Here is a 12,591-nt window from a genome sequence, read left to right as displayed (position 1 = left end):
CATCCTCTATTTGTTGTTCAGTGGCTGGTAGCCCTGTGGTGACAGAGGAAGCCCTGGATGGGATGCTGCATCTGCCTGAGGTGGTCCAGCAGCAGATACGACTCAGCACAATCCCTGCAGAGAACCAGCTGCTGCGGAGCGAGTTCTACTTTGAACAGGTCTGAACTTGAACATTTGTCAATACACAGGATCTGATGCAACTATCCCTTGTGCTGTTAAACCAGGGTGGCGCCCTCCTAGAACGCTGGGTTGGATGTCCGAGAAAGGGTGTAGGCATTTGCTGCTCACCCAGCTTGGCTTACAACAAGCTCAACAGTAGCATAAACTTAAATTAGTAGTATGGATTACAAGGGTCAAAGCCCAGCTCTAGTTTCGGAAGAAACCTGGTGCTGAGTCAATAAATGTAACAAAACTCCTGTTTTTTCCCTAGAATAACTATGTATGATAGAGAAGTGCTAGGGCAAGCAATAAGAGCCAGATAGGATACGTAGAAAAGATGATTCTGTGCTCTTTTAGCTTATAATACTTTTGCTTATAATAATTTAATTGTCTTAAATTTTAATTAATCCAATTTAGACATTATGTCCCAGGGCAATTAATTAAGTTCACTTTGTCTTAGCTTAGAATATACTTCAATTCAGTTTCAATTATCTTGTTTTAGACAGTGAATAATTGAGTCAGTCTATGATCGATAAAGAGAAGGGCAAGCCTAAAAACTGACATAATTTCATATTCTTATTCAATTCTCTTGCGGTAGAATTAACTCGGTGAATACAGTTAGACTGATGATGGTCTTTTGCTAAACCCCTAGGCTCCCAGTGCGTACCTCTCTGTGGCCATCTTGTCTCTGCACAGCGACCAGATGGCCTGCGGCCACCAGCTCATCAGCCACTGCCGCTCCCTGTCCCGTAAGCTGACCAACCCGGAGGTGGACGCCTGCCTCCTCACCGACGTCATGCGCCAGCTGCTGTTCAGCGCCAAGCTGATGTTTGTCAAGGTCGGCCGCAGCCAGGATCTCGCCTTGTGTGACAGGTGAGAGGAAAACCTGGATCCTGTTGTATTTGGAAACAATTTGTAACATTTGTGTGGGGTTTTTTTTAAAGGAGACTGAGCAGTTATTTAGACAGTGGGAGAGTCTGAGGGAAGACACAGGAGAGAAAGATCTGGTAGGAAGTGATCCTAGGCCAGTGGGGGGGAAGGGGGGTGTCATGTGGTTTCAGAGGTGGTGGACTTAGCCACTCGACTGTTTCCTGGCACTGTAACGTTATTCTTAACCTATTGGGATTGCCAGATGACTCCGGTCAGATGGGTTCAGATCATGGGTCAGATGAGTCATCAGATGAGTTATAAACCACAGGAAGTATATTAAGATGAAGTCCAAACTTTCATTAGTCATTGCATTCTCCTACGTGACAAACACCACTCACTTGGTACTCTTCATTCATTGTAGTTACTGTGTAAATACGTCACTGAATCTAAGTCTGTCTGTCTGTCCATCTCACATACACAGCCACTCACACACCAACCATAATGTTTCAATGTTTTGTATTCACTCTTTCCTGTGTTCACAGCTACATCAGCAAAGTAGACGTACTTAAGATTCTAGTGACGGCCAATTACAAATACATTCCCTCTCTGGACGACATTTTGGAGACAACTGCTGTCACGCGTCTCCGTAACCAGCTGCTGGAGTCGGAGTACTACCAGCTGGCTGTGGAGGTGAGGCAGGTTTCGGTTCTGTATCGCCAGTCTATAAACGGTGCTAGGAATTTTGCCATGCACACAGACTGTATAGTCAGTCAGGTTTCAAATCTGCTTTGGCTGTTAAGATGTTTGATTTTCTGATGAAAATCTTTTAACCCAGTGGTTCTCAAACTTTATGAACCATACCTTTCTTTTACCGTGGAAATTTGGTATGCCAGACAAGAGACATAGTAATATTTGAGATCTGGTGTTCATCAGAAGTTTCACTGTAAAATACTGAAGGAAGAGAAATCATATGGTGCCAGTCTATTTGTTTTAGGGTTCGAATGATATAGGTTTTGAAAGCTGATACCGATATTTTAAGACTGAAGTTGCTGATAGCTAATATTTTGTGCTGACACTTGCCTAAAAGTATTCAGCGTTTCCACCAGAATTTTATTCTTGTCAGGGTTGAAAAGTCTCTGCAACAGCATTTAGACCAACATGTGACACTAAAGCACTTAACTGAAACCCAGACTAATGAAATTCTTTTAGGTGGTTTGGCAGCTCCTTAATTGAAGTTGACACACCCCACCCATTAAATGGCAGGCCTTTAAATGAAAGATTAATGGACAAGGACCTTGAACAATTAAATGAATAAATAAAAATTCCACTGCAGGTTTTATGTAACTGTGGTCAGGGAGGGACCTGCATCATATTGGCAGTGGACGACATTGACAGGCAGATACCGATATTTAATAAAAGGCCAGTATCGGCCCGATATATCGGCCTAACCCTGGTTGGTTTATTTGGATCCCCATTAGTAGCTACAGTGGTAGTAACTGCTCTTCTGGGGTCCTCAATAGCTTCATCTGTTCACATTGTAGTTGGTTGTTTGTCTGCTACGCCAGGTGTCTACTAAGAGCGGTCTGGACCTCGGTGGGGTGTGGCAGGCGTGGGCCATGGCCTCTCTGAAGGCAGGGAACCTCTCAGGGGCCCGGGAGAAGTTTTCCCGCTGTCTGAAGCCCCCAGTGGACCGCAACCAGCTCAACCTGGGTCCCTGTCTGCTGCAGGAGATCGTCCAGCACCTGGAGTCCACCGTTCGACCCACTCTGGCCACGGTAGGAAGACAGCGGTAGCCATGGTAGTAGTCTCCCATCCTGTGTCTAATCTGCATTTTGTAGTGTAGTGGTAGACATTGTAGATGTCTCCATCCTAGCATACACTGCATACACTTCTCAAATGTTGTAAAGTATACCTAAATAAACATATGTATATATTTTTTTCCCATGGTTTATTTATTGCCATTTCTCAGTTGAAAAGGCAAAGTAATACAGAACAACAGACAATGAACAACAGTGAAAAAACACAACATTTAACTTAAACAATACTTGAACCCAGAGACATAAAAAGAAAAAAAATGTGCAGATTGCCACAGTAAACCACAGTGTACATCAGGTATTCTTCCCACAACAACTTACCAGGGTAGTGACTATACAAGGCTTGTAAGGTAATCAATAAATGGCTGCCATACAGTGTAGAGCTTAAAAGTAAAAAAGCCTTTTACAGTATATCTGATTTTTTCTACTCTAACCCAGTGTTTGAAAGATGGAGGGGATAAACAAACATATTTTTAACACAAATGTAACGTCTCTCATAGCTACCAAACCATTCTGTATGCTTCTGGCCATTGCAAAGTGAACTTTTAACTTGTCATGTAGTTTCTCCTAGAGGTGGAGCAATAGTGCAGCGGTAGTGATAGGTGGGGACTTTTACCATGACTCGGATTCCAATTCATTTTGAAATCAGTAGCACACACTGACGCAAAAAGTGTGTGTGTAAGCTCTTGTTTTGTACATTTATTTAGAATGTACTAGTGAAGTATGAGCGCACCAACGTGATTTGAATAAAATAGACTTTTGTGGTGCTGAGGAGTTTTTTGGAACACGATCAGGAAGTCAGAGCTTTTCTCTCTGGGTCCCAGATTATGTCACTGGTGTTTGGTGTCCCTGCTGCTTTATTCACTGCATTATACCACAATGCTTTATGTGGGTCCAGTTATGTAATAGTAAGGGTCATTGAGGCTGTGTTTAGCTAATTAAGTAAGTGGGACACGTGCACCACAGCTCTCAACAATGAAGGCCAAGCTTCAATGGCCCTGTCATGTTTTTGTGCCAGTGGATTCTTTTTCCCCTCTCCTTAACCACTGGAAGTGATGGACTAAAAAAGTAGATTATTTATATTAAGGCTGCTCTGCTACCATGCCAACCTGTTGCCAACCTGTTACACATTTGGCAAGTGTTGCAGTACATTCAGCAGCTGGTATAATTACAAGTTTGTCAGCCCTTAGAGATGCTCAGTCTCTTTTTTTTCTGGATTTTGTAGTTTTTTCATGTATTTGCACAGCAGACTTGAGAGTTGAGGCTCCTACAGAAGTCAGGGAAGTAGGGAAAACTACAACAAATGATTTCAACAATTTCCAGGTCTGTGAAAGTATTGAGAAACACTGACAGTAGTGTGAAACACTGGAAAGTCTGTAAATTCCCCACCACACTCTTAGTTGTTTCCCCCTATGAGTAACTGTGTATGCTACTAAAGGCACGTACTTTTAGGAGCAGCCTATAGTTACAGGTGTCCAACAATGATAAATCTGCATTGTATAAAAATTGATGTATGGAGAAAAGAAAAAAAGGGATTTTAACATCAAAATATATAGGAACTCTGTTATTGGCTGTGGTACAGTGCAGAAGAAATGTCAATGAGTTCACATGTATCTTAAAACGATACTTCTAAAATGAATTATGTAACGTGTTTTGAGGTTTTCCAGTTCTGCTGGTTTGAATTCTTTCTCTCTGTTACATAATTTTCTGTGTAGATCAGTGATTCTCAACCTTTTTCATATCAAGAACCCCAAATGTAGTACACATTAGAGCCACGGACCCCAATATGATGAGAATTTGTCTCTCGGACCCAAATCTGAGAATATCTGTATTGTTAGATATGATTTTGTCCATAATTCCATGACTGTCTGTATTGTAGGTAGAGAGATAACAGTGAAACTATGATCAAAACAGTCATTCTTCTCCATTCTCTAATTGTGTTAACTTCTTGTAAATTAGGAATAATGGTGAAGTTTAACTCATCAATTTGCTGGGGACCCCCTGGAACCCCCTCAAGGACCCCTGGTGGGCCCCGGACCCCACGTTGAGCACCACTGGTGTAGACAACAGGGTTGAAGAAGTCACTTATCCGTTGTCTAATTCAAGAGAACTATTTCATATTAACTCGGTTGCTGGGCGTGCACAGGAGTCATACATGCCAGACTACTTCACTCTGAGAGGAAGCTAGTAATTCCCAGAATGAGCAGCACTTGTAACATTGGTTTCTGTTGAACTGGATCACATGGTGGAGCCCAGTTCTCCAGCTGAGGTCACTGTTGTGATGTGTGGAGAGGGTTTAAGGTGGTGAGTGTTAACAGAGTTCAAGAAGACGGTTACTCCCCTGTTAGATAAGCATTTTATATTTAAATTTCAGATGACTAGCTGACGCTCTTATTCAAAGCAGCCTACCATGAATAAGCTATTTCTATATTATTATAGGCATTTTAAGCAATCAATAATAAAGAGAGGGGGGGGTCAAAACTACAGTGTCCAGACAATGGAGGTATCAAATATTACTGTGTCCATAAAATATTTATCTAGAACAGGGAAGTGCATAGTAAAAAAACTGGCCAGGCATTTTTTTTTAAACGCAACAGGAGCAAGATCAGGTGCAAGGGGAGAAATAAGTCGGGGGAGAGGGAGACATTAAGTCTTTCTTGAAGAAGTGTGTTTTCATTTTACACTGAAAGATACACAGTGACTCTACAGATATCCAATCCACCTGTTTCAACAGCGCTTTTGAGTCAGTTGGAACAGCAGCATGGCCATTTATTCTGCTGACAGTTACATGGCTCATGGGGGTTCCAGTCTGAGGAAAGGCTAATGCTGAAAGAAAGCTTTGCTAAGCTTGTGTGGTCCTGTATTGATCAGGGACTACAGGGTAGGGCTGAACGATTTGGAAAAAATATCTAATTGCGATTATTTTGACTGATATTGCAATTGCGATATGATTTGCGATATTAGAGGGAATGATCATTTTTACATCATTATTCTCATTTTCATTGAAAAACGTATTAAAATGATTATGGTGTGATTTTTGCGGGGATCTGTACCAAACAAAGATGTTTTCTTAAGTCTGTAGAATATAATGTGTAGGCCAGGACGTCTCTGCAGCACGACAATATTTAATTTAAAATGGTATTTTGACACACATTTTGCCTTTAACAAATATTGCACCTCCTGTGATTTGAAAATTGCAGTAGGCCATATTGCGATTTCGATAAAATTTCGATTAAGTGTTCAGCCCTACTACAGGGTTAGAGGTTCAATTCCCACTGAAGCCATGCATTCTACGTCCTTATTGCACTGTAAGGTGCTTTGGATGAAAGTGTTCAAAAATGCCATCTTTTGCTATGTTATATAGAAATGAATGACATCTGTAAAATATGTCTTTGTGTGCCTCTGTGTATACCTATATATATGTGTGTGTGTGTGTGTGTGTGTGTGTGTTTTAGTCTTCGGGTGAGGACATCTTGGCGTCACTGCGGGAGCTGGAGGAGGCCCTCGGTGAGGCCGGCCCAGTGGAGCGACCAGAGGGGCCGACCCAGAACAGCAGCCTCCACCAGGAGGCTCTCTACTACCTGAACACATATGGCACTCACCTGGCCCTGGTCAGCTTCTACATGCGTCAAGACTGCATGACGGAGGCCCTGACACACCTGCTCAACAAGGTGAGGCTTGGCTTTTCACATTTACACTTTCAGCTGACGTCCGCATCCAGAGAGACTTGGAGTGTGTTCACACCAAGCATGTTTCAAGCAGTTTATTCAGTGTCTGGGGCGTTTACTCCTTTTAGTTTGGTTCATTTGGTGAAGTGAGAACAGTGGCATTTGAACTCGGGTGGCACCAAGTAACTGCACTGAGACCACCTAAAAAATGTGAGTCTTGGTCTTCTTCAAAGTGAACTGTGGTGCAATTCGTAATCGACCCCAAAACACAAGGTTTTATGGGTATAAGGAGACAGATGTTGACATATGATAGCCAGCAGTAACTCATACATAATAAAATAAACACAGGGCAAACTGCAGTCTGGAGTGATGCTCATATTCAGCTATTTCTTCATGTGTTCTTAACTCTTATGAACACCAGAGTAGCTAAAATTACAGGGACTGGAATCAGATTTATGACTCCTCCTACCAAAATCTCTAACCTGGCAGGATGACAGGTTACCAAAACTCTGTCCAATGAGCTACTTGTGAGTCCATGTGACTTTTGTTTACAAGCTCTGGTTCACTTATAATGGTCAGTGTCTACCTAAATTAACAAAATACAAAAATGCAACAAACTAAACTTTTCCACTATGGTTCAGACCAAAGAAAACAAACTGTAGCTTTGATCTGGTAGCAGTTTAGTGTATTGCTCAAGTACACAAATTGAACAAATTGACCACCAGATAAAACACTCTTATGGGCTTGCCGGCTCCGACTGCCTCGCCTCTTTCCATGACCAAAATTAAAAATATGGTGTAGTTGATGATATTTTTCAAAGAACTATGTGCCGCTGTTTCTATTCTCCCCATGCTTGATTTTAATTTCCCTCCTTCATCATGGCCCAGGACTGCCCAGACGAGGTGTTTCTCGAGGGCATGTTGCAGCCCAGTCTGGAGCGCGGTCGTCTGGGCATGCTGCAGGGTATACTGGAGACCCTGGATCCAGGCCTGGAGGCCTGCAGCCGCTACCTCATCGCCTCCTGCCAACTGCTACAGCGCCGGGGATACTTCCACACTCTCTACCAGCTCCAGCAGTTCATGATGGTTAGAGTCTTTAAGTGTTTTTTTATTAAGATTTTTGGGGGGCATTTTAGCCTTGAATTGATTGTCCACAGTGGAGAGAGGCAGGACTGATTGCGAGAGGGAAGGCAGACTGCAGATACATGGTCTGTGCCTTAGCCCAGTGGTTCTCACCCTGGGGTTCGGGACTCCCTAGGGGGTCGCAAGATAATTTTGGTGGGTCGAGGGATGATTTATGGGATAGGAAAAAAGCATATTTCTCCTATAAAAATTATTATATTATATGTATTATCATGTCTATTTTTTCTGATTTTTCTCTAATTTTTGTTTTTTTTCTTGTGAAATACTGAGTAGTTTTCAGCCTCTATGCCTCCTCTGATAATGAATCAAATAATAACCGCCTGAAAAGGGAAAATCATTCATTGTAAATTTTGATGTGGACAGTGATGGCCAAGCAAAGTGTCTTCAGAAATTAGTTTAGAATTCCAATTGATAATCAAATAATCACTTTACAGTAGATTGAAAAAAAGTTGCTTTTCAATACAAAAATGCTTTAATTGATGCATTTAAATAAACGTTGTATTTATTTTTTGCATTGGCTAGTAGACTACCTCCAACCATGATTTACTTCTCACACAATCCCCTCACTTTTTACCTGGACAGGATCATGTGCGGGCGGCCATGACCTGCATCCGATTCTTCACCCATGGGGCCAGTTCCTACCTGCAGCTGGGAGAGCAGCAGGTATGTTGTTTGTCTTGTTTTTAACAGTCATACAGTTGACCAGAAGAATTTTAAGTATTTCTCTGCTGAGATGATAATGTTTACCCAAACCTTGACTCTGACCATTACCTTTACCTTTACCTTGATGCTGAGCAGCGCTGGTTGGTCAGAGCCAAGGAACACCTGAGGACGTACCTGCAGGAGCAGCAGGGTCGGGGAGCTGGGAGGAGGAAGTCTCCAGTCAACACCTTCAGGAAGATGATGTCCTCCAGTGACGTGTCCAGGTTAGGGCGGCGGTCTGGGTCAATGTATCTTAGCAGCACTAAAGTAGTTACAATAGGTTAGAAATGTATTAATGAAAAAATCGTCAGGCTTTACAGAGACTGTTAACTACTCAGAATCACTTTTATTTGCCACGTGCAGACAATAAATGTACAGCAACTTGTCACAGTACATATTCTCACACTTGGCACAGAGACAACAGGACATCACATATATTGCAAGGGAGCAGTGCAAGACACATAATAGACAGTAGACTATACACATCACTCTGTAGATATACTCTCATCTCTATTAATGAGATGGAAATGCAACTGCACATAAAGAAAGAATGTGGAATCTCAAGTCTGGACAAGTGTTTTTGTGCTTGTAGCTGCAGTGTGTGAATCAGACATTTTTACTCCCTCTTCCTTGTATTTTCTTTCTACTTTTTTAAAATCATATGAGTCTCTCCTGTGTTATTTTCATCAGGCACATGAACACAATTGAGCTTCAGCTGGAGGTGACCCGCTTCCTCCACCGCTGTGAGGCTTCGGCCTCCTCCAAGGCGCCTGCACAGACGGGTACGCCTTCCTCCAAATCCTCCGGCTCCAGCTCTCCGCCTACACTGTTTGGAGGAAGCCCCATGAAGATTGAGGTTGCCTGCAAGGTGAGTTTTAGGTGGAATTATCCCAATACTTTAAAAGCGCTGTAACATTACCTGAGCATGGTACCGCCTGTTGAAACACCCTACCACCCATTACTGGCTTTGTTAATGTGTTAATACACTTGATTCAAGATATTTTTGAGTCAAAATAGTTTGCATGAACTATTAATACAAGGGTTATCAAGGGATATGAGAGGTAAACATCAGATTTACACAGATTTTTAGACTGTAATGTAAAATGTTTGTTTTTGTGTTGGTTATGTTAACAAATATAGATGTACAAAAGACTAAGGTTGGGTTATGGAAGTCCAAATAAGCTTTTACATCAAGTCAAACTGTGTGAAAGTATCTAAAATGTATATAACCAAATAAATTACATATTGGGACAGTATTCAGCATTCCATGGTGGGAACAAGGAGCGTTTATGAAAGTTTATGACAAAATCAGTAATGAATTCTTATTTTGTATTATTCCAGGTGATGCTTGGAGGAAAGAACATAGAAGAGGGCTTTGGCATTGCGTACAGAGTCATACAGGTAAGGTAGATGGTCTTTGTCTTCTTTTTTGTCACAGTATTTCTTCTCCATTCAAATTAAATAAACTCTATAACCTTGATTTAGACTCATTTATTGGTATATACTGTGTACAAGGGCAACAAAAGCAATGCAGCAAGGAAACAAGGAAAATATAAGAACATATATCTGTTTACGATCCTTTGGTTTTCCATTTAAAGGTTAGTGAAGTATCTGTCTGTCTTCTCCCTCCCTGCCTCAGGACTTCCAGCTGGAGGCCCAGGCTGTGTACGTACGGGCCGGCCAGAGGCTCGTCCGTCAGCGGCAGTATGGAGCCGTACGGCAGCTGCTGAAGTGTGTGGGCGAATCAGGCACCGCCACCAAGAATGACTGCGATGCCCTTGTCCTCAGCTGCATCTCCATTGCTGATAAGGGTCCAGCAGATGTGAGTGACTGATTCTTTTTTTTCCAGATAACAACATGAAGATACACAAGAACAAGAAAATGAGTGTACTGTGACAACATAGTGCGACTTGGCTCCACACTGTCTTTTTTTTAAATTATGATCATAAAGACTTGTTTTCTTTTATCTTGATTTAGGCCAAGCAGTTGGAAAGTCTCATCCTGGAGACCAAGAGCACAGAAAACAAGGTAGTGTAAAGCTGACTGCATAGCCTCCGTCTTATTTTTTTCTTTTTGCCTCCGGCTATCACCATTATCTACTTTCTTGCCTGAGGCTGTCCTTGACAAATAGAGGCTGGAGGTGCTCAATTTAAAAAAACAAAACAAAGAAAGACAAAGTGATTTGATAATAAAAGGCTCAAAACTTGTAAAAACAAGAGGAAAAGCCAGCCAGCCCTCAAAAAATGAACTGTCTCTGTATTCTGCAACCACAATGACCATGTTTCAACTGTACATTATCCATTTTCAGCTAAAATACATTGTACATTGATGCTGGTGAAGGCTTGTATAGTATTGAAATCAAAAGGTGATTGCAGTTTTTGCTATTAGGGCACTTAGACTTGGGAATGACCTGCCCACTAGCAAAATCAGTATCTTCTTTTAAATCCCACGTTTATAGACTTTGCTTATGGAAAGTTCTATCAAAGAAAGTTAGTTTTGCTGTTCTTATCCTTTATTATCCCTCTGTCCGCAGATTAAGGCCTACCTGCTGTGCAGCAAGCTGCGACCGGCGTACCTGCTGGCGGTGAAGCTGGAGCCGAGCCGGGCCGGCCCGCTGGTCCAGGACGTCCTTCAGGCCGCTGAGGGAGCAGAGGACTCAGTGATGCAGAATATCTGTCGCCAGTGGCTGTCCGAACACCACAACAAGACCTCCCAGCAACCCAAGGCCCGACCAAACGCTAGGTAATGACATAGTCGGGCCCAACAAGGGAATACATAGGCAGCACTTGAACTGTGAAACGAAAATGTCATGATCCGGGGTTCCTACGCAGGTCTGGAGACGTACCAGGGGGGAAAACTATTGTTCAGCCCTAACATACATATGACTACACATTACATGTAGTTATAGAGAAACTGACATTTCACATATTGTGATATTTGTTGCTGTGAAGAATAATCTTCAGCTATAGAGTGTAGTGGCCTAGCTGAGAGTCATATTGCCAAGCCGCGATCAGCACACATCACACCAACCAAATTCTCAAAATCTCATCAAGAACTTTAAGAATACACCAAGTTTGTGGAATATTTGCCTGTTGATCAACCTACCTGTTAAGTGATGAGAACACTGACTCCAAAATCATCCATGTGTCACTGGTAGATCATTTTGACACTGTAGCAGACGCTATGTTGAGTGATAGTAGGCAACTGGCATTATCTAAAGTAAGACCTTATAGTAATACAAAAGTTGTTAATGTTTTTATTAAATGGCCTGTAGATTCATACATTTTAAGAATTAATCATCTTTAACTCAGTATAGCTGATGCATCCAGGTTTATTTAAGGAACTATTTCTGGTGAGCAACCACGTATTCATCCACTGCGCAGTGATTTTTAGCTGCAGTCTCCCACTGCTCACCAACTGCTCACCAACCTCAATTCCTTTTGAGGGAAAATAGTCCCTAGTAGTTTAAAACAGTATGCTATTTTTGTATCATATTTGCTGTAAATTTTAACAATCTCCTATTGAAAACTACTTCGTTTTGAGAACTACTTAGCCGCAAATGGTTTAAGATTACTTACCATTTAGCCTTAGAGCTGCTACAACTTTTGAGATATTATACTTTTGAGATAAGCTAATCACCTGCTATCACTCAATATAGCGTATGCTGAAGTGTTGGCATGGAGCACTGGAGCCAAAAGTCTACCAAGGACACATAAATGATTTTGGTGTCTATGTTAAAATCCCTTAACCAGTAAGCTGACCAACGGGCCAATCTGCCAAAAACTTGGTGTATTCCTTCACGGTCTTGAAAAAGTGTGGAATTTGAAATGGAAAACGTATTGGAACCCTGATGATCACCTTGACTGCCTTGTGTCTGTGCGGTCCGCCCCTCTCCTTATAGTAAAGGAATCACCGCTGTGCTTTATTTCCATTCGGGAAATATTTTGATGGTAACTCTCATCTTTGTTGATGGAGAGGGAACAATGTTACCGCACCAGAATAGCAGCCACTATATGTAACAGAATTGCTAACTGCGATGTACACAGACAGTTCTTACACGTACAGGCATAACTATAACTCAGTATTTATCGCAGAATTGTCTCCTACCTCAGCCAAAAGGGAAGATATCTTTCGCTGACTGGAAAGCCTCTAACAATATCTGTGTTGCTTGTTTTTGCTTTTTCCATTTTGATGTCCTTCCTATTGTTTCTGGGTGGATATGGTTTTTATTCACAT

At 41.9% G+C, this 12,591-nt stretch overlaps 1 protein-coding gene across 1 annotated transcript in view; it reads left to right on the top strand.

The window, feature by feature from the left end:
• zfyve26 (zinc finger, FYVE domain containing 26) overlaps positions 1-11,451 on the top strand; it is a 33,895-nt gene extending 22,444 nt beyond the window's left edge. The window contains exons 31-43 of the mRNA XM_078289404.1: positions 22-158; positions 812-1,032; positions 1,572-1,719; positions 2,595-2,804; positions 6,299-6,514; positions 7,399-7,596; positions 8,236-8,316; positions 8,452-8,579; positions 9,046-9,223; positions 9,697-9,756; positions 9,995-10,177; positions 10,333-10,383; positions 10,889-11,451. Of these exons, the coding sequence (XP_078145530.1) occupies positions 22-158; positions 812-1,032; positions 1,572-1,719; positions 2,595-2,804; positions 6,299-6,514; positions 7,399-7,596; positions 8,236-8,316; positions 8,452-8,579; positions 9,046-9,223; positions 9,697-9,756; positions 9,995-10,177; positions 10,333-10,383; positions 10,889-11,101 (2,024 nt within the window). The 3' untranslated portion in view covers positions 11,102-11,451. The remainder of the gene's footprint in view (positions 1-21; positions 159-811; positions 1,033-1,571; positions 1,720-2,594; positions 2,805-6,298; positions 6,515-7,398; positions 7,597-8,235; positions 8,317-8,451; positions 8,580-9,045; positions 9,224-9,696; positions 9,757-9,994; positions 10,178-10,332; positions 10,384-10,888) is intronic.
• The last annotated feature ends 1,140 nt before the right edge of the window (positions 11,452-12,591 follow it).

This window comes from Centroberyx gerrardi, chromosome 17 (genome assembly GCF_048128805.1).
Source record: "Centroberyx gerrardi isolate f3 chromosome 17, fCenGer3.hap1.cur.20231027, whole genome shotgun sequence".
Lineage (NCBI taxonomy): Eukaryota > Metazoa > Chordata > Actinopteri > Beryciformes > Berycidae > Centroberyx > Centroberyx gerrardi.
This window is presented reverse-complemented; position numbering and strand designations above follow the sequence as displayed.